Below are 25,767 nucleotides of genomic sequence, written 5' to 3'. Positions count from 1 at the left end.
GGGCACATGTGTAGGTGCTCAAGGCTCTGGAATAGAAATTCTGAGTGTAGACACAACCAATAGACACAAGTATGGATGGAGCGCTGAAGACTGAACTTTTCAGAGGACCTGTACTTCAGAAGATAAAAGAGAAAATAAGGCGTGGATAAGAGGAGGGATGGGAGGTGGCGCAGAAGCAGAGAAAGCTGAATGCAGCAGGAGAGGCTGGGAAACAGCCATTTGTCTTCAGGAGAATCAGGGACCATGGGCAGGGGCTCAGGTGACCTTTCAGGGCTCTTGCAAAGTAGAGAGAGTGCATTTTCTTTCTTTCTTTCTTTCTCCCTTCCTTCCTTCCTTCCTTTCTTTCTTTCTTTCTTTCTTTCTTTCTTTCTTTCTTTCTTTCTTTCTTTCTTTCTTTCTTTCTTTCTTCCAGATTTATTTATTTTTATTACAAAGTCAGATATACAGAAAGGAGGAGAGACAGAAAGGAAGATCTTCCGTCCGATGATTCACTCCCCAAGTGACTGCAATAGCCGGTGCTGCGCCAATCCGAAGCCGGGTGCCAGGAACTTCTTTCCAGGTCTCCCATACGGGTGCAGGGTCCCAAAGCATTAGTCCATCCTCGACTGTGTTCCCAGGCCACAAGCAGGGAGCTGGATGGGAAATGGAGCTGCCGGGATTAGAACTGGCACCCACATGGAATCCCAGTGCGCTCAAGGCGAGGACTTTAGACACTAGATCACGCCGCCGGGCCCGAGAGTGCATTTTCAGACATGGAGCAGTGGGAGTCAAGCCAAGCTGAGTGGTCAGAAATACATGAGAGGTAAGAAGAGAGCAGAGTGTCCTCCATCTCTTGTATAGTTGACTCAGTCAGTGAAGCCAAGAGGGGTCCATTAGCACAAGTTCCTTATCTTCAGCCTTCTGCCAGGAGCTCACCCTTCTCTTTCTTTCCAGCCCCGGTGGAAGAGGTCAGGCTCTCCATCCTGCTCAATGAGGAGGTGGAGACTGGGAAAGAAATGACGCTGCGCTGCTCTGTGAAGGAAGGCACCGGCCCGATCACGTACAAGTTTTACAAAGAGAACCTGGACCAAGCCTTCTACCAGATCACCTTGAATGAGACACAGGCATTTTGGAGGACGCATCAGGCCAGCAAGAAGCAGGAGGGCAGGTATTACTGCACTGCCTCCAACCGGGCCAGCTTTACCAGACGTGCCTTCCAGAGCAACACCCTGACCGTCAGAGGTGAGTCAAGTCCCAGCCAGGTTCAGCCTGGGCTCCAAGGGCAAGGTCAAAAACTCCACACCACCTGGCAGACGGCATGCCTGAGACTTAAGAAACCAAGTGCCTTCCAGACTCTTTGGTTGCCCAGTGACAAACATTATTGGAATGAATTGGAAGTCTTACTTACGTAAGCTTAAGTGAGAAACAGGAAATGGGGTGGGTAAGCAACTGGGAATATTCTTAAGAGATTCTTGAGAGGGATACCACTTGTCTCACAGTCAAACATCTCCCCTCAGGAACACCTGTGGCCAAGGGGCCTGGGTCATGCAGAAGGGACATGGGGAGGGAACCCCTCCAGCAAAGGGGGACCGAGGAGGCACCCTAGAAAGACGTCTGCACCCCCAGAGCTAGCTTATTCTTTCCAGGAACACCATAGCTGCCTGCCTTTGGGAGTAGAGACCATCCCTTCTGCACCAGCCAGGGGTGCCAAGTCACCCAGAGCTAGACCAACATTCATTATCAGGACTCTACCCATCAGGCTTGCCTGCGACACCGTTAAGTCTGGTGTTGTTTCTGGCTGACAGAGGGGGAGCTTACACATCTGAATGTTTTCTTGCAGTCTTCCTTGCCCCGTGGCAGAAGGGACTGATTGCAGTGGTTGTCATCGGTGTGATCATTGCCTCCTTGATCATCGGGGCCCGCTGCTACTTTCTGAGGAAAGCCAAGGGTGAGCCACGCTCTCTCTCCCTCCCTTCTGACAGGTGGTCTTTCCCAGGGCACTGGCCACAGGCAGGCTGAGCTCATCTCCCCTGGGTGGCTGGTGCTCTGCCCCGGAAGGGGCTGAGGACACCTTGATGGGGGAGATTCCCTTGACGAGTAAAGCTTGAAGCTTGGTAGGTGTGGAGCCTGGACTTGGAGGAGTTACAGTAACATCGTTTGTGTAGGTCCACCAGGCAGGATGCTGCTTGGGGAGTCTCTAGAGTTGGTCAGGGCAGATTGGGTGAGGAGCCTGGGATGTTTCTCCCAAGCGGGAAAGGACGGGCTCTAGGACAAACTCCTCCTCAAGGCCGACTGTGGCGTTGGCTCTGCCAATGTGAAATGGAAAGTGAAGTAATTGACTTAGCCTTTACTTTAATGGGATTGTCCTGGATCAAGGAGACAGCTGCCCACCTGTCCAGCTAATCTGGCTCCCACTCTTGGTCCCTGGTAGACTCTGCTCATAGCAATCATGGTTGGCTCACAAAGTCAAAACGTCCTATGGGGAGGAAATGATGTACAATACTCGAATCTAGAATGGAGAGAACCCGTTCCCTCCCCGCCTCCCATTTTTCTTCCCTCTTAGCCTTTTCTGATCCTCCCACCCCTAGGGGTGAATGGATCTGGCCATGTTTTCTCTTTTCTTGTGAGCATTCCATCATCAGCAAGCCAAACATGTTGGATGTGAGTGTCCCCCCCAGGCCAGGGGTGCGGTGCCTTCTCTGACGCTGCTTTGTTTCTCTCTTCTTTTTTGAAGGCAAGCAGATGCCGGTGGAGATGTCCAGGTCAGTGTCCTTGTGTGGGCGTGGCTGCTGTGTGGGCGTGGCTGCTGTGTGGGCGTGGCTGCTGTGTGGGGCGTGGAAGGCTGTGTGGGGCGTGGAAGGCTGTGTCTGTAGGGGGAGTCTGGCCCTTAGGAAATCTCCAGTGATTCTCTGCAAGCTCAGAAACACAGGGGCCGTGTGTGTGTGTGTGTGTGCCTGTCCCAGTGGCGGATTCCTGATTTCAGGGGAAGGAATGGCCTTCATCCTGAGCTCATACTCTTCCTACACTATTATTTGTGAAATGCCCTTTTCCTTGGGAAATTATAACGGTAGTGGATGGGAATTTTAAAACGTACTTATGTGGCAGAGTGGAGTTCGTCTCTACCAAATGACTGCATGCTATTGTCATAAAGTCTAGAAACTCGAAGTATGGAAATGAGCGCTCTGCTCTTCTGAGAAGCAGTAGCAGAGTGTGAGGGTTTGGGGTGGGGTGTGGCATCCTGGTACTCCCGGGCGAGGGGCGGGGAGTATTCGTTTTCCAAATGAGACAGTGAAGTTCTTCTCCCTTTGGAAAACTCTCCTTAATTTATTCATGATTTCCCTTGATTATTTTGTCAGTTTGGGCTTAGGTCCATATACATGCATTTTACCTCTCTGTTAAGATCTGTTTTCCTTTCATTTTAAGGCCAGCAGTACCACTTCTGAACTCCAACAATGAGAAGGTATCAGATCCCAATGTTGAAGTCAACAGTCATTACGGTAAAATAAAAGTTTTCTTCGTTGCTGAGAGTTTTCCTAACTTGCTATGGATTCATTTGCCTTCTCAGATGCGGGAGCTCTAAGTGGGCTTGATGTTAGGAGACCCCTGGCTTCCATCAGGGTTCCTTCATCTTATGAGCCATTGGATGGTGAGCTGATAAAGAAAAAACTTAGAAGAAAGGTAGAAAAATCGATTTTCATGTCACTACTTTCTAAGCCTCCTATGGCATGAAACATGGAAAATAGTTGGTGATACTTCAAGATTTTAACTGTTGCTTGTGTGTAATCGTTTTTTGTTGTCGGAAATCCAATACCATATTAAAGCACCAGCAAGACATTTTTTAAAAATTTATTTATTTATTTATTTAGTTAGTTATTTGAAAGGAAAAATGACAGGGCACACACGAGAGAGATATCTTCCGTTAACTAGTTCATACCCCCAAATGGCTGCAACAACTAGGTTGGTTCTGGTTAAAGCTAACGTCTGGAACTCCACCCAAGTCTCCTAGGCAGATGAGAGGGATCCATGTAGTTGGGCCATACTTGGGCCACCTTCTGCTGCTTTCCCAATGACAAGAGCAGATTGTTGAATCAGAAATAGAGCAGCCAGGACTCAAACCGGTGATCTGATATCACCGGGTTGAGGGCAGCTGAACCCAGTGTGCCAGCACAGCAGCCCCTGGCAAAACATCTTCATAACAGGAATTATTACACGTATAAGACAGGGGTTCCTCCTTCTCTGTAGTTTCACATTCTGTGGTTTTAAATACCCACAATCAACTAGAACCCAAAAATATTGAATGGAAAAAATATTGTGTCCTTCTTTTTCTAGTGCATCTGTACTGTCCACTCCACCTGCCTGGTATTTGTTAGCCATGGACTATCGTGGATATTGCAATGCCTATGTTCAAGCACCCTTTGTTTTACTTAATAATGGGCCCAGTACCCAGGGGTCATGCTCTAGACGTGCCAAAGAGATGCAGCAAAGTGCTTCTTCAGAGAAGCTGAGAACTGCCACTTAAAGAAATAAAAAGAAATCATGTGGTGAGGTTGCCAAGGAAGGATGCATCTACTTGTGAGATTGTGGTGAAGGAAAAGGAAGTCTGTGCTAGTTTTTGCTGTCACTCCTCAGCCTGCAAGGTGTTAGAGGCACAGTGTGGGATAAGTGCTTAGTTAAGATGGACGGGGCAGTATAGTATAGGGTTTAGAGTTCTCTGTTTTTAGGCCTGCACTCTCTTCAGATATTGCACCTGGGTAAATGGAGATAACTTCACCTTTGCCACAGGGAAACCAGTGGACAGATTTCACTTAGGCATCAAATCAAATTCTCCAATGAAGAAATACGTGCTTGTGAGACTCACCATGAGCATGGGGTTCTGCTTAGCAGGGTGCCTGGCCAGTCCAGGAATTCCTGATCCCTGAGTCCTGATATAGGATAGATTCTGCAAAGCTGGATGGGGCAGGGCCAGGAGGGATGACGGGGCAGGGGTTCTCGGTTTTCCAGATGTGGCCATCACTACATAATGCATCAATGCCAGTCCCAGCCCAGATTTGGGGCCTTTTTTTTTTTCCTTTAAATTTTTAAATTTGACTTATTTGAAAAATAGATGTTTAGAGATCTTCCATCCACTGGCCCATTCCCTAAATGTTGCAGTATCCAGGGCTAGGCTAAGCCAAATCCAGCAATGAGAAATTCAATATAGGTCTCCCATGGGGTTGGCACGAGAGACCCGACTACTTGAGCCATCATCACAGAGTCTGCCATAGCAGGGAGCTGGGGGACACACCCAGTATTCAGACCCAGACACCCAGAGGTGGGTGCAGGCCAAATACCCCTGCTCACCCAGCTTTGTTTAGTCGCAGTGATTGTCAGAAGAAGGACAGGGACAAGGTTTTCTTGCCTGGCCCTAATTACCACACTGATTTGTGAGGTCTTCCTTGGCTGGTTCATGAATCTGAGCCTTTCTGGTGTCAGATATCAACTTCCGCTGGGTGGGGACACTGCAGGGACTGGGCAGAGCTGAGGAGTACCCCAAGGGTGGAGGTCAGGCAGCCAAAAGGGCAGGGCCAGGAACATGGCAGGAAGCCACTGAGCAAGCAGTGCGTTTTAAAAAAATTTATAGAGAGCTAGAATTTCCGCAGTCACTCAGCCTAATGCATTGTTCTCATTTAAACTAGGTTACAGCGATGATGTTGGAAACCATGCAATGAAACCAGTCAACGAAAATAAAGGTAATTATCTAATAAAGTTTATCTGAATTAGGCACTTGTTTGGGGGGGGAAAAAAGACCTTTAGGAAAAGGAAACAAAACCATTAGGCATATGGGTCATTCCCACCCGTTAGTGACCCCATAACTGAGCGCTATGTGAGATGGGGTATGGGAGAGTTTCTTTCTCCAAAGATACCATCTATGGTCCCTTGAGGGAAGGCAACTTAGATCCACGGAGGAAAGGTTGAGGGACACCCAGGAAGCAGCTTCAGCCTCCAGAAGGCTGCCAAGGGGACACTGGCTCTTAGTTAGTTGAGGCAGGGACTTTCAGGGATGACAAAGTAACAAGACCGTGCTTGCTTTTGCTGTGAGAGCTCAGAAGGGCCAGCCTGGCCACCCCATTTCTCAGAATCCTCTTCTACTTAGGGCCGTGAGCAAAACATTCTGTATAAAGTACTCCCCATGGCTGGAGTATTGTTTGGGCAGCTAGTGAGAACCCCTGATCCTCAGGGCCTTCTAGTTCTAATATTAGTTCTAATATTCCAAGTGGAAGCATGTTCTAAGTCCCCAGAATGCCCCAAGTGAGTCCATTCGTGCAAACACCTCCTATTCGCAAAGCATTTTTAGGAGGCTACCTCTGCTGCCCACTTCTTGACATCTTTCTGACAACTTTGCAGATGCTTTAGAGAGCCTGGGAGGCAGCCAGGGATTTGAGTGGGACTCAGTGGCGTGAACTGCTGCCACTAATGCTAAGCTGTCCTCTGTGTCTGTGGTCCTGTGACCCCCACCTTGGGGTAATCCTGAGGGCCCCTCTGCATCCCAGGCTGGCACCAGATGGCCCTGCCCTCACCAGCCTGAGCTTCCACCTAGGTCGGAGTCGCTGCTTGCAGCTGGCTGTCCCCTCCCCTCAAAGGCAGGATCCTTAGAAATTGGAAGGAGAATGTGTACGTGGCTCCCACAGGAAATTCTGTCTCTAAATGAGAGTATGGTGGTTCTTCCAAACAGAGCCCCTGAACTTGGACGTGGAGTACACAGAAGTGGAGGTATCCTCCGTGGATCCTCATCGAGGTAAGGCCATCCCTAGAGAGAACCTAGCCATCGGCTTGGGTGTAGACACCAGGGAAGATGGTTTGCAAGAGAGGGTGGGCAGGGCAACATGTGCCATGTTAACAATGATCAGTTACTGTCCTTCCAATCTTGGAGCCTCTAATGGAGCGTTCACCGAGTACCAGGCCGTACTGAGGTGCAAAGCGATGTGTTTTCTCTGTAAAGTCTTTCCTGGGTAGTTTCCCTTCTGAGAATTTTACCTCCAAAAGGGTTCACCTCCTTGTCCTGTCCCAGCATGTGCCTAAAACAATGAAGGATTTGTTGCTTGAAAGGACATTTGGATCCAGACTTTGAAAAGGAGGGGATCCTGGATCCCTTCTAATTGTTCCCATGGCTCTGATTTGCAAATAGTTTTGCAAATGATCACTGACACCAGGATAGGGGTTCGGTGGCCTGCAGAACCCTCCCTCCAGTCCTGTGCTGGGGAGACCGAGGAGAGGCTGGTCCACGACAAATGCTGACGCGTCCACCTTGGTGGCTTCGGGCTGGCTTATCTTATTCCACCTTTGCTCACCCAGAGGCTCCTGCCTACTCACAGGAAACAGCCATCCAGAGCTTTCAGCCCTGCTGGGACGCTCCTAAGGGCTTGCCATCTATGTCCCTTTCGGCTGAGGCTGGGCAGTCAGTCCTGGGCAGTTCTCCAGGTTGGGCCTGCCCATCATGAGCCAAAGCCATGTGGTGATGATGGCTTCCTGAAATCACCCAGCATGGAAAGAGCTTGGGATTCCTTCTTCCATCTTCTCTTGTGTAGTTCGATTCTGGATGTCACGCTGGTGAGTGCAAGCACGGGCCTTGCCCACCAGGGCTGCACTGTACTGTGTTGCACCCCATGACATATATAGTATACAACTGTGTCAGACTTTGCAGGCTTGGTCCCACAAGGACTAGCTTACTTCCTCTTAGTGAAGAAATAAGGGGAAGGGGAAGGGCAGCAAGAGGATGAAACTACCCCAAGATTTTGGGTGTGAGCAGAATGACCCTCCTGTTCCTTCTTCCCTCTGCACTTTCCCACAGCCCTACAGCAGACAGTGACTGCCCTGGGCCCTCAGTTTCCCACACAGGCCAGGCAGGTTGGAGCCACAAGGCTGTATATGACCCCTACCAGGCTTGGTTAAGGGAAATGAAGCAGAGAGAGAACAGGCTTTTGCCTTGGAGAAACATGCATGTTCCATTCCTTTGGGAAGGTTGCCTGGTGGTAGCATCTGGGTTTCTTTTTCCGGTTGAAAAGCGCAGAGGAATTGCAGGAGAGCTGCTGAGATGAGGCTGGATTCCTGTCCTGGTGTCAGTGACCATTTGCAAGACTGGACACAGAGGTGGGAGAAAGAGACTGCAAACCAGGCAGAAGGGCCAGTGAGCTCTGAGTTCTCATGGTCTAAGGGTACTTACATGTCTTCAGCACATTGTCTCCAAGGAGCAAGTTACATGGTCGCACGGTGTTGAGCCCTTCCTAACTTGTTTCTGTTAAAACTTAAATCTTGCTCTCCGTTGGCCAGTGTTTGTTACCAGGGCCTTCCATCCTGTTCCGTGTAGTGTACATGTGCCAGGGCAGAGTGGCAGTGTTGTGCTGGTCAGGTTCTGGGTCTTGGCATGCATCTGGCCTGTTTCCAGTCCCAGGCTCGCTCAGAAGGGAACGGAGACATGGAGGTGTCTAGGTTGGGGTGCAGCCAGGGACCATGGCCTGAGCTCCTATCACCAAAGCTGTGGGGTTGCAACTGCCCAGCCTGCACAGAGGTTACTTGGGTGCTACTGGATAGCCTCTAGAGGGTTCACATTCAGTTTTTCTGGACCTGACCTCCTTCTCAGTAGCCAGGCCTGAGCCACTGGTGTCTGCCTCTGATCCTCCCATAGGTAAAGAGAGAGGTAATAACTTGGGGATGAAAAGGCTTTGTGGGGTCAAGGCCAGTGAAGAGAAAACTTGGCCCTGTGTTGGACAGCCCCGTTGCCTGTCCCCAAGGCTTCCCCTCCCCCACCTGTGGAGGCCGGACTGGAGACAATGTGCAGCTCCAGCCTGACTGGCCACTGATGACCTAGAAGCCCCTGGGGGTGAAGCAGGGGCGGGAAGGAACTCATCAAGTCCCTGTTTGCTGCGTGTTTGCTATTGAGGCAGTTGCTGGGAAAAACCCCATGACGTTGAAGCTACCTCTCAACTCTGCTACCAAGAGAAAAACAGAAGCCCAAATAAAACCTCATCCGGAAGCCAGGCTGACACAGAGACAAACAGCCTGCAGGCCTGGTTTAGTCATTAGCAGGCAGCTGCTGGAGGGTAGGGAAGAGAGGGCAGCTGGAGGAGGGGACCCAGAGCCAAGTTCTGCCACTCCCATCATAGAGCGGGGCCGACCAGGGGGCAGCGCCATGCCTCCCCCTGCTGGCCTGGCTGCTCTGAGGGAGGAGCTGAAAGGGACCTGCTGCTCAGTCCTGACCAGGCGATGGAATGTTCCCAAGCAGAGCAGAGAGCTCTGCTGGCTACTTCTCACGTGCCCTGGCAGAGGGGACAGGGTGGAACTCATGAAGCAGCCACACTGACTGTGCAGCCCTCTATTTCCGCTTAGTACCCCTGTCCCCACCCCATGGTGATGTGGCCTGGGTGGAGGAGGAAGGGCTGGCTGCACCTGACACATGGACCCTGTACTGATCATCACATACTGCTGCTGTTTTCATACCCCATCTGCCTCACAGCTTGGAGCTCCCAACAGGCAAGGCCCACAGCAGGTGTCTAGGGTAGCGCTCAGTAAGTAACTTACCATCCCAGTGTTGAGCAGAGGGTCCCTTGAAGGTGTGGAGGAGCCACCATCAAGTCTGGGGGTCCCTAGAGTTTTCCTGGATGCCCCCTAAACCTGGGGAGTAGAGAGCTGTGTGGGCATCTCTGTCCGCCCTCTACAGTTCTATCACGGTAGATGCTCTAGCAACTGGGGCCTAGGATCTCAGCCTCCTCACTGTGTGTGTTCACTCCTACCCTAGGGAAGTGGCTATGGTGCCCTGAGCTAGGGTCCAGTCACCTCACCTGCCACAGTATTCTTCTGGGGTAGGCCCTGCCAGGGGCAGTGCCACTGTTCCCTGCTGCTTCAAACAATGTAGGTTCCCTAGGTAGTTCTGTGCATGGCTTGGGAGTGGGAGCCGCTGCCCTGGCATAGTTTGGGGCCCACTGGGGTGGTGAGAGGTAGTCGTGGGAAGAATTTTGCTGCTGTGCTGTAGAAAAGGCACCATGTGGGCACAAGAGGCCCATGCATCTCCCTGGAGCCTAGAGGGCATGAAGGTATGTGATGACACACACATGAATACAAGATGCTTGTCCTAGGCCTGTGAGCAATGGGGCAGTGAAAAAAGTTGATGCTGATAGCCTAAGAGTGTGGACAGAGTGGCAAGGCTACGCAGCGGAGAGAGTGGTGGTGGAGGGGTGCGTCCCTGGGGAGTAGAGGGCTCAGGGTGCAGAGCCCCTAGTTATACACTGAGAAGTGTTGTGTGGTGCTAAGCATGGCAACAGGAAGTGTCTCACCCTGCCTAGCGCTCCCTTCCCTGTAAAGGAATGTACTAGAACTCCCTAGGGAGCTCTTGGAAAACTCCTTGGCTAGGGCCAAGCGTCATCAGCTTCTGCAGCGAGGTCCAGGGTTGCACAGAAAACCCAGCTGTCTGGAGCTCTGTGTGGAGTTCCTGCCAATCAAGGCTCAAACGCTGACTGCTGAGTCCCAGCTTGCCAGGGTGTGGGAGGCCATAGCCCAGCCTTTGTGGGAGGGGCTAATGGAGCAGCTGACAAGGGTCACCGTAGCAGGACAAGAGGTCCCTTAACTGGGTGCTGCCAGCCTGTGCAATGCATCTTCCTGGCCACCAGGGCTGCTCTGTAGCAGGTGACCTGTTCATCTCCCACTTGTATCTCAGGAGTCAGGATAGCAGGGTTCCTGCTGCTTCTGGATGGGCACGGGTGGGGTGACCTGGCCTGGGGAATCGCAGATGTTCCCCTACTTTTGCTGTAGACTGACCTGGGGTCCGGGGCAGCTACTGACCTGTACCTGGACCCTCTTCCAGCTCTAGGAACAAAGGGCACAGAGACTGTGTACAGTGAGATCCGAAAAACTAACCCTGGTGAGTGAAGGGTCCCTGATCCCCCACCCTGGGGCTCTCCCCTGGAATCCTGGGTGGAGCCTTGGGAGAGGGCTGGGTAGAGGGGAGGCAATGCAGGCCAGACGGGTGACCGCTTATGTCAGAGTTGCTGATTCTCCCACAACCCTTGAAAGGCAACCACACGCTACAGTTCCTACAGTCAGCCCCAAGACTCAAACCAAGGACAGGACATTTTTCAGAAAGTTTGGCAGTGCAACTATTTGCATAGCGTTCACATTGAATTAGATCTCCAAGTCATCAAAATATGGCATGAACTCTTTGAAAACCCGTGCTTAGGTTACATGCAAATGCTCAGGCATCCTGGTATCCATCTTGCAGGAGGAGGTTATTGGAAGGGTGAGTCAGGTCCTGGAGCCCAGGCTGCATTTATCTACCCATCAAAGGCCGCTCTGTCTGTTCCCCTCTGCTGCCCAGGGAGCCTCCCCAGCTTCTTCCCTACCCTACCTCTTCAACGCTGGGCTTTGGTCTTGGCTGTTCCTGGGTTGGAGTTGAATGGGTTTGCATACCTGCATCCCTTTCTTTGGTTTCTCCTGCTTCAGTTTCCTCATTCACTCCTTCTTGCTCGTTGACTGCCTTGCACACCTTGCTGGATGCCAGGTGCTGGATTTTCGTAATTACTGTGTTTAGCTCTGATGCAATTCAATTCATGGGGAGGACTTAAATTCTCAAAGTCAGCAACTGTGAAGACAAAAACATTCTAGGGGAAATGGTAGCTCTACACTTATCTTGTCTGTACCAGAGACTTCTGTTGAAGTGGGTTCTTTGAAATGGAATCATCAGTGTGGACTGGGAAAGGATTGTGAAGGAGGCTACTCCATGCGTGGTCTGTGAACCTGCCGCAGTCCTGGTCTCGAACCCAGTCCACACCCAGCTCAAACCCACAGTTATGTCCACCAGCACTTGAACAGTCCTCCAGTCCTGGTCTAGGGCCCAGCACACACCCAGCACCACAGTCATGCCCTCCAGCACCTAGCTTAAATAGTCCTCTGCTTCTCCAGCCTTTGAGTGTCATTGGCTCAGAGGAGCCCTTCACTCCCCAAGGCTGCTTGGTCTTTGAAGCTGTGATCACTTCTCTCCAGTTCTACTTTTCTTCAAACTGGTCCATTCATGGGCAAAGCAGAAACCTGGCTGCATGAGGAAATTGACAAAGTGAATTTTGGAAACCATTTCCTAAAGAATTTTTGGCTCAAGTTATCCTATTTTGACTTCTCAATACACCCAAAGCTAGTGACATGCAAATCTGAAGGTAGGTAGGTGCACTCACTCCCTCTCCCTCTCTCTCTCTGTCTCAGCAGAAAGCTAAAAAAATAAGGAGCAGGGTTCGAGGGGGTCCTCTGGGTCATTGTGTGGGAATGCTTTTTTCGCTCCTATTGGTCCCTGAGGTGGTTCCCTCCTTGGGTGAATGCTCTAGCACCATTTTGAACTCTGTCTATGCAAAAGCTCTTTTTAAGGGTTTCCTATATGTGCTTGTTAGTCCAGCACATCATCTCTTTCAACTTTCTTAGTATATGTGCTGTCAAAGCGAGCACAATGTCTTTCAACTTTCACAACAAATCTCACATTCAGACAAGGTTCAGAGAGTTTAAGACACATGCCCAGGGTGACACAGCAAGCCCCTGAGTTCTGGCCTCCTTCCTGGGAGTTGTCCTTCACACACTCTTGACCACTGGGCTGTACTGTCCTTGGCTTCAGGAAGGAAGTAGTGAAGAGTGGAGGCCCCGTGACCTCTCACCATAGGAGACCATGGCTTCATGACCTCTGTCTTGAGCCCTGCATCTTTGACAAATGGGTGAGGAAGGTTCTCTGGCACCCTGTGAATGAGACGGGTGGGACAGAGTTCCAACAGAAAAGATCTCTTGGGAGATGTGGCATTTACCATGTGGGAGGAACTATAGTGATCAGCGGCCCAAAGTGGTGGCAAGAACTTGGTGTTTATGTAACATCTTAACAAAGACCCATAAACTAGAGACGTACAAGGGTGGGGATCCTAAGCTTCCAAGGCACATATCTGGGGAAAACTCATGGAGCAAGGCTGGTTTGTGTGGATCGATTTGAGGACCTGCCTTCAGGTTTCAGGACCATAAAACTTTGCAGAAAGCAGGGAAGTTATAGCAGTCCTCTTGGATGCAGATAAGGAAACTCCGGTTTCCTGCCATGTAGTCTTATAATTTTAGAGTTTAAAGAAAGAGAGGAAGTGGTTAGTTGGAGAAGACTATCTTAGGAAAGACAGGATCAGCAGTGGGGAGAAAGTAGAGGTTGAGCCTGCCGGATTTGAAGCCAGCCCTCATTCCATTTGAGCAGCAGGCAAAGTCCTTTCCTTGTTGGAAGAGGTGTGGGCACCACAGGAGACCCTGATAAGGTGGGTGGGAGATGTGCAGGAAGGCTCCTTGTTAAAGTTTACAGTGCATTGTCTTAGCAGTTTAAAATGAGCCCTAGTGCAGTGTCAGTGAACATTCCACTAACCTTGAGATTAACTGTCTCCACCCGGTTTTATCAGGCCTAAGGGTTCAGGCCCTGGGTTCTGACACCTGCATTTGCTTTAGGATGGAGTTAGCAGCTGTTCAAGGAGGTTCCCACGGTCTCCAGGCTGGTTCTAGATGATTCATCCATGGGAGTGCTCCTTGAAGTGGGACTATTGCTAAGCAACAGGCTCACTTCACCTCCTCTGTTCCGAGTTAACAAACACCAGATGATGTGTCTTCTGAGAAAGATTAGCTTTGTAGCAGACTTCTAAAGAAGATGGGGCAGGAACCTATCTTCACATTCAGTAAGGAGCTCGGGGTTTATGGATTCAGGGTGCAACTGGGCAAAAATTAGTAATGAAACACTCAGGAATGGAGGACAGGGCGTGTGGAAAGTCATTTGTGTGTGTATGTTCCCTGGCGTGCTTCTATGTGTGTCACATGCTGAAGTGTCATCTCAGATGGGTCATCTTAGATCGTAAGGAACCATTAAGTCATTCTCTGGCCAGTCTATGCTTTGCATGGATTCCAGTCACAACGAGCTGCAGCTGGTTCTGTCCAGTTTTATTAGGGAGCCTGCAAAGAGGCAGCTTGGCAAACAGCAGGCTGGCAAAGAACTGTTGTGGGCTGTTTGTGTGTTGGGCAGCTGAGGGAAGCTTGCTGTTAGCAAAGAGAGGGGACCCTCTTTTTCGTGGCTGCAGAACCATGGGCATCCAAAGGTACCTTGTTGTAGGGATTCAAGGTGCATGGTGAGGCGCCCTGGTTTTGCTGGGAGATACTTCCAGCCGCTAACATGGTGTGCGACCCTGATGTCTTACTCCCTTTGAAACTCAGATTCAGATGTGAGACTAAAGGAGAAATGGGGATAAGAGAGGATCATAGGAGAGTGCTACTTGTTCCAAGCAGTGTTGTTTTCCCTACTGTGTAGTGAATTTTCCATCCACTTTGGTTTAAAAGCACAGTACTTCAGTGTCTGCCCCAGAGTGAGAGCAGAGCAGTCTCGAGACTTGAGGCTATGTTCTTGTTGCCAGTTAGGGCTCTGATCTCTAACCTTCCCCAAGAGCTCAGGTCAGACCAAGCCCTGCCCCTGCATGGGTGGTGGCGGCACTTGGAGCGGACAGCTGCCCACTGCCACGGCTCTTGCCTTACTAGAAGGCTCCAGTCCAGGGAGCCCATGGCCTCCTGTTTCTGGATATGTCTCCTTAGCTGATGTTCAAGGGAAGGAGACTGTGGGCTCTGAAGGATTCCTTTTCCTGCTGCTGATGGGTCAACAACAGGGTTTTCTCCTTAATTCCCTGGGGCTTCCTTCACAATGACCACCTGCTAAAAAGTCCCTTTCCTGCCACTGTCCCCTGCAAAATCAGAAGGGACACGTTGGCACCTGTTACTCCTAATAATTGCCCCCTTCCTGCTCTCCCACATTCGCTCTCAGCCTCCCTTTGTCTTGGCTTTCCCTAGAGGCCAAGGCCCATCTCAACTCACGCACCCTCAGATACATCCCCACACCCACCTGATTCTCTCTAGCTCGGAGGCCTTTCCTCGTTTGCCATCATTACAGCTGGCATTTACTGAACACTTCCTGTGCTTCATCTTCAAGATTATCCTGGGCCTCTGTTATTCCCCTGAACTACGAGGGCGCGTGAGCCCAAAGCACCTGTAACTTGTCCTTGTCCTGAAACAGTAGGGACAAACTCAGGGTAACCGGTGGCTGTGCCATGTTCTTTCCTCAGTGTTGTCAAACCAAGGGGCCACCTGCTCCTCCATGTAGCATCTCTCTTGGTCTGGCTTCCCCGGTAGCTTCCGCTGCATTGGAGACTCAAGTTCTGCGTTCTGTGGAAGTTACGACTCTGGTGTAGTCTGGCTGACCCCATAGCCAGTCACAGAAATCACCTGTCACCACCCCAGACCTCTGTCACCGTCTCTAAAAAGTAAGGGTGATGGTGTAGTCTCTGGAGCCATGATTCCAAGGTTTATTTTTTTTTTAATTTATTAATTTTTATTGCAAAGTCAGATATACAAAAAGGAAGAGAGACAGAGAGGAAGATCTTCCATCCAATGATTCACTCCCCAAACGGCCGCAACGGCTGGAGCTGAGCCAACCTGAAGTCAGGAGCCTGGAGCTTCTTCCGGGTCTCCCACGTGGGTGCAGGATCCCAAAGCTTTGGACCGTCCTCGACTGCTTTCCCAGACCACAGGCAGGGAGCTGGATGGGAAGTGGGGCTGCTGGGATTAGACTGGTGCCCGTATGGGATCCTAGGTGTTCAAGGTGAGGACCTTAACCACTACGCAATCACGCTGGGCCCATTCCAAGGTTTATAAAAAAACAAAAAATCACTTGGCACTAGTCCTGCACTCTGTGTTTCAGATTCAGTCTGGGATGGCCTGAGAATTGGCATTTCCAACAGCGTCCTTCCTGGCTCTGGTGCTGCGGCTCTGGGGAATCATACTTAAGTGAATCATTCTCTGGAATGTTCTGAGATGCCTTGAGATGTGCCACACTGAGACAGCAAAGAGCACAGTTTTTCTTACTCCCCAGAAATCCTAGAGCAGTTGTTTAGGTTTGGCTGGCAGAGAAAATACTGCAGGGGTTGGGGAGTGACCCCCCAATAAAATAAGACCCAGGTCCCCTGTGAAGATGGGAGTTTGGCCAACCTGGAGCTACTGGGTAAGGAGCAGAATCCTAGCTAACCTTCCCTTCTCCCACCCTGCACAGCCTTCCAGCGCATGGCACTTGGAAGCTGGCTATTTAGGGAAATGGCTCACAGGGCGTAGTTCTGGCTTCTACACCCCCTTTTCCCTGAAGGACACAAAGGGAAACTGCTCCCCCAGATAAGCAGAAGGGCATGGGGGCAGGCCGACCTTCATGGAGCAGCCCCAGGAAGAGCCTTAGAAGGAGTTGTAGGGGCTGGCTCTGGAGGCAGGGGTACCCCTAAGCATGTTCAAAGGCTGTGCACAGGTCACCACTTTCTGTATCCATATTCCATATCACTTTTCCAAACCGAGATCCCATATCCATTAGATCATAGCTCTCACCCCAGTTCAGGGCAACCACCCTGTACTTTGTGAAATTGACCAAGCTCCACCTGTTAAGCTGTCAACTCATGGCTCTAGTTTATAGCTTATGGTTTCCCAGAAACAGGAAAGTGTTTGTGCCCATGCCCTTTTTAAAGCAGTAATGTCGGTGGTGCTAAGAAGGAGCAAGTGGACGGTTAATGCAATAGTTGATATGCTGCTTAGGTTGCCTGAATCCAATATTGAAGTCCCTGGTTTTAAGTCCCAGCTTTTCTCCCAATTCCAGCTTCAGATAAATGCACACCCTCTAAGAGGGTGCAGACAGTGGCTCAAATTTGTGGGTCCCTGCTCTTCACATGGGAGACCCGGAGTGAGTTCCTGACTCCCAACTTTCACCTGGCCCAGCATCAGCTGTCACAGACATTGGAGGAGTGAATCAGCAGATGGCAGCTCTCTCTATGTCTGCCTCTCAAAAGTAAATAAAGGAAAGTAATCTAATAAAAGAAAAGTAATCTAGTTCCTTTCTTCCTGGAACCTAACCAGGCCCAGTTTACTCTCATCTCTGTCAGCCTCTGATCTTATGTGGGACGGCCTGATCTGCTTCTGTGCTGTCTTGATTGAGACGGAGGGCATCTCTCAGGACCTGGTCTTAGCTGTGGTGCTGTGGGTTTTAACCAGGCATGCAAAGCCTTCTCAAACCCTGCTCCTCATCTGTTGTCAGCTTCTTCCCCTCCTGCTTCTGGCTTCAACTCGTCACAGGAATGATGTGACTTTCTTTCCCTCTTGTGCTCTCCTGGGAACAGGAACTGAAAGCGAGCTGCACAGGTGCCAAGGGGAGCCTCTGTGGCTGCTCTCTACTGCTGGGCTGTCTTGCACCTGGCTGAGCCTGTGTGTGCTGTTCTTCTGAGGGGCCGGGAGTCGGGAGGGGAGTGCCTCTTTATTCTGCTCTGGGGCTGGAAGTCTCAAGAGTCCTGCAGCTTATTCTGAACGTGCTTTTTTGAATGGCTTGCAAGTCATCCAAAGCACAGCCCCCAGATGCCTGTTTACGCTGCATTTGAAATCGGAGGCAAAGCAGTGCATTGCAATCAGCAACACGAGTCCTTCCAGAGAAGCTTTCGACTGGCCTGGAGCAGTGTTTCCCAATGCAAGAAACGTTTAGCACTATCTGTTGGTGGGGCCTGAGGCACAAACTGTCCCATCTGGTTGGTTGGAGGCCAGAGATACTATGGGACACCTTACAAGCCCAGAGTGTTCCCACAAAGATGTACCCAGTCCAGCGTGGAGCCATTTTACCTTAGAGGACTTCACCTCTGTGCCTCCTCCAAGGGGAAAGCTGGGTTGCCTCCCTAGACGCCAGCTCTGCTTTCCCTGGGTCAGCCCTGGCAGGCGACCAGGAATACTTCTCACATGAGACATTTGAGTCTTGCTTCTGGCTAGCCCGCCCGTCTGCTGCTGTCGGCCAGCCCCAAACTGAGCATCCCTCACTCAGCCTCTTCCTCTGCTTTCCTTTCACCTGTGGCTCAGACCTGCAGGATGCCTAGCCCCTGGTCCTCAGCACAGCCCTCTGCCCTCCGGCACATGGTGAGGTAGCTGGGCTGAAAACCATAACAGGAAACAGTCATCAAGAAAGAACCGAAGAAAAGGAGGCCTCTCTGCCAAGTCCCCTGTGGGAGGGAGCAATGACTACTTGAGAGCCAGTCCCCCACCCATCCTGCAGGGCCCCTGCCAGCAGGGTCAGCGGGCACTGCCAACCCTACTCACCGGGTCAGCGGTAAAGGTGCACTCCCTGAAAACAAAGTGGATGTTCCCCACTTTACTGCTGTGACACTTGCTCTGTTACCAAAAGGGAGGCCCAAGCCACCAGGTAGACCTGGTGTTCCACCAGCATGGTCAGCAATGCCTGCCAGTATACTGTGCTCATGTTGCATTATGAGGCATGGCTTTCGCATCTGCTTCCAGGGCCTTTGGGGTTGTGAGGGAGCTGGAAGCATAGGATTTCTTGGATCCACCCAGGTCAGATTTGCACAGGGTAGGGGGCACATAGCGCTGCCCGGGATCTCTCTCAATGTGTGGAAATTGATACAATGGCTCTCACCATGGCGGTTGGGCTGATTCATCCACTTGGCCACTGTCAACTGCCTCTGTTCCAGCCAGCACCAAAAAAGGGGAACTCAGGGTCATGTTCCCTCAGGAGGCAGACACCCTGGAGTGTGAGAAGATGGCTCTGGAAGCAAAGCAGATCTGTGCAAACAGGAGATTTCCCAATTAGGGACTGGAAGGGTGGTGACTGCTGCTTTGACAGCCAGCCTCCAAGGCTGCCCAAGGCCCAGAAGGGGCTGGTCTAGGAGGCTGGATTTGAACCAGGCCCCTCAGAAGGCTTCACTTGTGCAGAAGTGAGGGTGGGAAGGACAGCTGTGGCCCTCCTGTGGTTACCTCCACTGCCGTCCTCACCAGCACCCAGCGCTCCTCCTGGGGCTTTTGCCAGGAAGCAGCTAGACCTTCAAGCCTCCTGTCCACAGTGAGCCACTTGGGGAATCTACCCTAGCAGTGGACCACCCATCCAAAGTCATGCCTCTGATGTTGGCGGGGGCCTGGTCCTACTGTTTGGGTCTAATATTAAAATCCTCATCCACCTAATGCTGTCTGGGACTGCTCATCCTGCATGGAGAAGCCTGGTGTTCACTGACTCTTTTCCCATACCCTTCCCTTCTCTGGCCAGGGCATTATGCATGATTGTGGCCTGTCAGGGCCAACTGGTCACAGCCTGCAGCCTGGTAGTAAGATGGAACATGCTCCCAACAGCTCGACAAGGCTCCCCAAGACAGTGAGTGAGGCGCAGAGAAACCCTGCACTTTACACAGCTAGGTCACCCATGCCACAGCACCCCCACTGTTGACTTATCCTGCTCTGTGCCCCCACTCCTGCAAACAGACAGAATAGTATAAAGCAGAAGACTCTCTTAAGTCACAAGGAGAATGCTGGCAACATTATGTAAAATCCCCCCCAAAAAAACTTGGACAGAGCCTAACTTTTGAAATAAGAATCTTGTGAAGTAAAAGTTTCAAAGCAAGAAAACACACACACACACACACACACACACAAATGCATATTCGCTTAACAATTACAGTATAGCAACTTGAGCAATCCCTTTTAGGAAGGAACCGGAAAATGTGTAGAAAGTCATGTCATGCAAAACAGGATACAAAACAGCGTATGGTTATAACCGTTCTGGAAAAGAATGTCTACTCACAATAGAAAATGGAAGAAGAAAAAAAAAGTCAACAGAGCCTGAATAGTGGGACCAGGAATAATTTCTGTCCATTACTTCCTACTTTCCCATAGTTTGACATTTTTTTCCCTTAAAAAAAAAAAAACTTCTAATATTTTTGGAAAAACTATTTAAGATATCAATTGAGATGGCAGGGTGCCTGGCCACCTGAATAGAGTCAGCCTATGGGTCTCGTAGCCCCTTCCAGGTCCCTGTGGTCCCCCTTTTCCTGCCCCCAGCCCTGAGGTGCCCAAGTGGAAAACCCACCTTGAGTTTGCCTCCTTCACCACCACCATGTTCTCTTTTGTTTTGCAGATTTCGTGGAAAACAGATACTCTGTAAGTACTTGTTCTGTATCCATTTGAAAGTGCTCTGTGCAACTGTGACATATTTCCACACTTTCCCAGGTTCTGCACTGCCACTGGCTGTCTCTCTACCCCCCACCCCCCGACACACACTTACACTCAGTGACCTAGTGTGCTTTCCCCCAGGAACCCTGGGCCCCTCTGACTGCACTGGGCCAGTTCAGGCTCCACATATCATCTCCACATATCATCTCCTACTGCTTCCATCACCACATCTCAACGCCCTGTAAATCTGCCCTTATTTCTGGGTCTCTAGGGTGCCTAGCTCTGATTGAACATAGTCCAGGGTACAGCGGCCCTGGGAGGGAGGCAGATCGGGAAGCCAGGCACGTAGGAGGAACAGTGCATCTGACTGCTCCTTCCGGCTCAGGGAAGCCTGGCAAGTGGCCCTCTACGCACCAGGCACTGGGCTTGCAGGGGCCCCCAGGAGCCAGCCCTCCAAAAAGAGGGTTGGGCACACTGTCCCTGATTGTGAATCCAGGCATGATAGCAACCCTAAAGACTATAGAAGTGCAGGCAAGACCTGCTGTTGGCCTTCTCCTGGGAGGGGCCATTTTGGTATTGAGGATTGACCCAGATCCTGGCAGGTGAGACTGAGAAGTCAGTAGGACCTGAGGCTGAGAGGTGAGCCTGGTTTCAAGCAGCTTGAGACAAGATCATGCGAGTGACAGTGACAACTGATGGGGAGAAATGAGTTAAGCCTTGAATGTGAAGGACCCAAAGCTTTGTTTTCTACTGCAGGAAGTAGAAGGTTTGAAGGCAGCTTGAAGGGCTTAAGAAAGACACGGCCAAGTTCGAACTTTGCAGAGACCTGCCTAACCTCTCCCAGGCCTTCTGTGAGCTGGCTACCTGGAACTGCAGGAGTTAATGGGGCAGCTCAGGGCTGGAGAGATGAGAAATGTGCCCTGTGACCTGGAGGAACTTTCCAGGCTCCCTGCTAGCCCTTCCTGGGGCGCCCCTGGCTTCCTTTGTTTAGCCCATCTGGATCCTTGTAAGTCAGAGCTCATTATGCCCTGTGTCAGACAGGAAGCTGGCCTGTTCTCTTTATGGAGGAAAGCTATCAATTTAAGGAAAAGAGGGACAAAATGAATGTCTTCTTCCCAGACCCCTTGCAGTCAGAGCCTCTTGCATGGAAGCCAGGGAGCTTCCGTCATAGGTAAGAAGGTTGAGTCCTGGAGCCCTTGGTGTTGCCCAGAGAGCTTTCAGTAGAGCTGGGCAGAGAGGCCAGGGTACCAGGCTCCCCCTGGCTAGTGTTCTCTTCATGCCACAAAACCCTTTCCAAGAAGTGAGGTCATTGTCCCAGGAATCATGACTTTCACCAAATGAAAGTGAAAACCAGGTCCCACTGGCTGTGTACTCCTGCTGGGAGACACTGCATGGTCCACCCAGGACACATCTGCAGCCAAGCAACATAAACTCCCTCAGGCCCAGCATATTTACTTTGTGTCCCATTCAAAGGGTCCCAGCTCCGGTCCAGACAAAACTTTCTCTTTCCTCAGGAACCAGCCCATGGGCCCAAAAATCCACTCCTAGGTTGCCCCCTCCAGTTCCCCCAAATAATAAAGCCACTGGCCAAGTGCATGGCAGTTCCCAGACACTGGAAAAGGAATGATGAATCTTTGTGCAAATTGGTTTTGTTCATAGGAGAAGCCGGTATGGTTTCCCTACTGGCCAGCTGGTGCGAGGCGGGGAGAAACCCAATGGAATTGCCCAGCAGGGAAATGGGAGGGGACTTCCTTCCTGAAATCAGAGCTGGCAATCATTCCCCACGTTGAATGGCAGTTGCTTCTGGAAACATATTGGAGGAAATATCTTAACAATGAGATAGCCACTCAGCCAACGGTTAATTTCGTATTGTTTGACTTGCTTCAATGGCACACCTCTGACTTCATTTTTCCTCTGCCATTTTTTTTTTCTTTGCCTTGTTTATGAATTGTGCTGGCAGCCAAGACAGACAGATAGCATGACAAGAACGCCCTGTACTTGAATGTGAAGGGCTGACTCTGGATCCTGGAGAGTCTTAGGATACTGGAAAGAACTCTGCCTCCTTACAGAAGAGGGAAAAAAGGGCACGTGCCTCCCTCCTGGGACACTGTGGCACTGGCCAGGAGTGGGCTTGGAGCTGCAGAGCAAGTTCCAACTCCACTACTGTCTGGACAGTGCTCCTGTCTTCTCAAGCCTGGGTTGTTCCATCTAGAAAATGGAGCTGAGGAGGGAGAGGAGAGCGTTGGCTTCTGATTCTAGCTGACTGACCATGCTGAAGCTCTTTTTCTCATAGCTCTAGCAAAGGTGGCTGTAGATGGATTACTTTTTAAAAATATTTTCTTTTTTAATTTGAAAGGCAGAATGAGAGGGAGGGAGAATCTTCCATCCAATGGTTCACTCCCCAAATAGCTGTAACAACCAGAGCTGGACTGGTCTGAAGCCAGAGCTAGGAACATCCTCTGTGTCTCCCACGTGGGTTGCAGAGGCCCAGAGACTTGAACCATCTTCCTCTGCTTTCCCAGGCATATTAACATGAAGCTGAATCAGAAGTGGAGTAGCCAAGACAAACTGGTGCCCATAGGATGGATGTTGGTACTACAGGCATAGGCTTAACTTACTATGCCATGATGGCCCATCCCCATGGGAGGGTTGCTTTATTTGTCCCTAAAATGTCCCCTTGTGTTTGGGGTAGGGGGTAGAGGGAGAGGAATGTAGGAACTTCTTGCCCAGCATGTAGGAGTCAACCAGAGCCCGAATTTGACTAGGGATCTGAGACCCCTGTCAAGCCTTGCCTTGCTGCTGCCTCACCATTTCCTGACTGAGTTGCTTTGGGCAGATTCCTGAGCTCTCAGTACTTCTCTGTTTCCTCATCTGGAAAGTGGGAAAGATGAAATCCCTGAGGCAGCTAAGGCACAGGGATCACGTGAGCACCCCCACAGGTCTGGAAAGATTGTCATTCTCACCAGAGGTGCATTCTAAAAGCAGGAACCCAAGATCTTGAGAAGTGTTGGAAGCACATGACCTTGGAGGGCATCCACAGCCTGGCCAGGAGCAGCTGACTCCACGGCTACATTGGCATGGCCAGCGCCTGCTTGCCTGGGATGTGAGCGTGTTAACCTTTAAGATCCCCCAAAGCCCTGCCAACAGAGGCCCAGCCCTTCCCGTCTGTGGCGTCTCGGCCCTGCAATGGGGCCCTGAGTGTTGCTGGCCGCCAGGGGAGCAGCTGGGGGAGGGGATTTGGCCCGGAGCCTGCAGGAAGGCTGGGCAGCCAGAGTCATGGCTCCCTGCTCCAGCTGGAGGGGAGGAAATGGGGCAAGGGGAGCCACTAGTGCTGGCAAATGTCCAGCCCACTGTGCCTATACCGCTCTCCCGGCCTACTTGCCTGAGTTTCTCCTGGCAAGGGAAGGAGCCAGACCCCTGGGCTGTGTGTAGTGGGGGCCACTTGTCCCCACTTCCTGTCACGTAAAGCTACTCAAGACACAGCAGGACCAGAACAATATGGAGATGGAAGCTGATTAGCCTGGCAAGGCGTCCCAAGGCCCCCTGTGCACTCTAACTTGGCTCCTGCCTGAGCTCTGCCAGCAGTGGCTCCTGTGGTCAGGATAAAGGTCCACAGTTACAGACCCAGTGTTGCCTCCTATTCCAGGCTGGCCATTGCCCAGGGCCAGGCTTTGGCATCTCCCTCTCGGGCAAAGCCCCTTCCAGTCGTCAGAAACCCCACCTTGGAGGCTGGCAGCCTCATTGCCCAGCTCAGAGTCCTCACTGGCCCCAAGCTCTTTGTGCACCTGGTGAGGCTGCTGATCCTGTGTCACTGGAGCTCACTTATCAGGAGTTAATAGGACACAGGGAGTGCGTTGGACACCTGCATCTCATTTTGGGGTGCCTGGGTTGGTCCTTGCCCCCAGCCCCTGAGTCCAGCTTCCTGCCAGTGCAAACCCCAAGAAGCAGCAGGAACGGCTCAGTCATTGGGTTCTTGCCATTGACGTGGGAGATCTCCAGCTCAGGGCCTTTGCAGGCATTCGGGAGTGAACTATGAGATGGAAGCACCCTCACTGTCACTCAGGTCAAAGGAATGGCGATGAATAGGCTATGAATTCTCCTGGGGGTTTGGGGGAGATTCCTGGCCATGACGGAGATGCACCGTGGATCCTAAGGGTGTGAACTGTAGACCTTAGAGTGCAGGCATGGAGAGAAAGGGCAGATGCATCTCAGGCATGGGGTCCACCCAGAAGGCTGGGAGGAATGTGAGCAGGTGCCCTTATTAAGCCCCAGCTGTGGACTTAGTATGAGCTGTGCCAGCTTCGGTGTGCATGTCTTCCTGTTGGAGTGACACACAGTGCTGCAGGCCGCGACCACAGCTCATCTTGTCTCTTGTCACTGCAGAGAACGGAGGGCTCCCTGGACGGGACCTAGGCAGCGCCGGCAGAGGCCCATCCGCGGGAGGACATCCGCGTTTCAAGAAGAGCAGATCCTGTATCCCAAGAGCTCTGCGCACTTACTTTTATGAGCCTGCCCAGCTCCTGGCCAACCCAGCGGCTCCTCGGACCACACTGTGGGGCGCTGACATCAGGCCTGAAGAGATACACTTGGGGGGCTGTGTCGCTGTCCTCCTGGGAGCCGCCTTGCAAACAGAAGAGCAGTAGGGGGGTTCGGGGTGAGCAGGCCATTGGGATACTTTGAAACTTGAATCTTTCCTGTTGTACAGAACTAAGTCTCCGCACGCCCTTCTCCTCCCCGCCCCAACCCAACCTAACCCAAGCCAGTTTCTGTCGTGTAGTTGCCACTTTTTGGAGTAAGTGGCCCACTTTGTGGACGAGTTTCGCCTTTGCCTTTACTTCTGGGTAGCCCTTATCTTTGGAAATCCATAGCGCTGACTCCCCAGCTTCTCCCCACCCCCTCTATGACCTGCCCTGTCATGCCACGCCACGTCGCACGAGGTCAAATGCAGTGCCTAGGACCAAACTCTCTGATGCCCACCTGGCAACGCCAACGCCCTCCCCTGATCCCCGCGGTGCTCAGGCTGGGATGGCGGGAGGGCACAAACACAGGTGTCCGTGTCCTGGGCCATGTCTCCACCCTGCCTCTCCCTCTCCCCCACCCCTGCTGAGGGCTGGAAGACAGGAGGGTAGTCACCTACAGCAAGTCATATTTTTAATAGAAAAACAAAATGTGTATTTTTCTTATTAATTCTTTTGTCTGTTTTATTTATTCCTTGCTAAGGAAATGGTTTCCTGAGGTGTGCCGGGGTGGGCTTGGGAGCAGGCAGAAGAGGGGCTCTGAGGCTGTCGGTCTGGACAACCTACATCCGGGCCAGAGGCGTGCTGTGTTCAATAAAGTTGATCTTTTACTCTCCAGCAGTCTGTGAGATGTCTTCCAAGGGCCCTCTCCTAGCAGGATCTGGGCAGCGCCCACGCCTCTGAAGTCAGACACAGCAGAGGGGACCTCATCTGTGGCTAAGGCCTTGCCCAGGCCCAGGGCCTGCAGACCCCCACCGAAGCCAGGGCCAAGGTGGTTTGGGTCTCAAACACACGGTGGTTAAAAAAAAAAAAAAAACAGGGCTGGTGTTTGCTTTCCAGGTATCGTCTCCTGGGCAACCCTGGCAGACAGGGTTGTCAGATCTAGCAGGTGCTGCACATCCATGGTGCTCAGCTCAGCTTGCCTGTCAGATAAACAGCAAGCGAGGTGGTCTTTAGAGTAAGTGTTGCCCAAGCAAGATTAGGGTGATGCTTAGACCCAAGCATTGGGCGATTCAGTTTCCAGTGGGAC

General features: G+C 51.5%; 1 protein-coding gene across 4 annotated transcripts in view; it reads left to right on the top strand.

Moving 5' to 3' along the window:
• PECAM1 (platelet and endothelial cell adhesion molecule 1) overlaps positions 1 to 25,353 on the top strand; it is a 50,162-nt gene extending 24,809 nt beyond the window's left edge. Inside the window, exons 9-17 of one of the 4 annotated variants that reach the window (XM_040989512.1) lie at positions 934 to 1,221; positions 1,820 to 1,927; positions 2,714 to 2,741; positions 3,403 to 3,476; positions 5,655 to 5,708; positions 6,692 to 6,754; positions 10,814 to 10,870; positions 19,967 to 19,989; positions 24,385 to 25,353. In XM_040989512.1, the coding sequence (XP_040845446.1) occupies positions 934 to 1,221; positions 1,820 to 1,927; positions 2,714 to 2,741; positions 3,403 to 3,476; positions 5,655 to 5,708; positions 6,692 to 6,754; positions 10,814 to 10,870; positions 19,967 to 19,989; positions 24,385 to 24,414 (725 nt within the window). In that variant the 3' untranslated portion in view covers positions 24,415 to 25,353. The remainder of the gene's footprint in view (positions 1 to 933; positions 1,222 to 1,819; positions 1,928 to 2,713; positions 2,742 to 3,402; positions 3,477 to 5,654; positions 5,709 to 6,691; positions 6,755 to 10,813; positions 10,871 to 19,966; positions 19,990 to 24,384) is intronic. The other 3 variants (XM_040989514.1, XM_040989513.1, XM_040989515.1) reach the window with 3 other exon arrangements.
• The last annotated feature ends 414 nt before the right edge of the window (positions 25,354 to 25,767 follow it).

Source organism: Ochotona curzoniae, unplaced genomic scaffold (assembly GCF_017591425.1).
Source record: "Ochotona curzoniae isolate NIBS_2020 unplaced genomic scaffold, NIBS_Ocur_1.0 contig_523, whole genome shotgun sequence".
NCBI classification, from domain to species: domain Eukaryota; kingdom Metazoa; phylum Chordata; class Mammalia; order Lagomorpha; family Ochotonidae; genus Ochotona; species Ochotona curzoniae.
The sequence above is the reverse complement of the archived record's forward strand: the minus strand, read 5'-3'. Positions and strand labels throughout refer to the sequence as shown.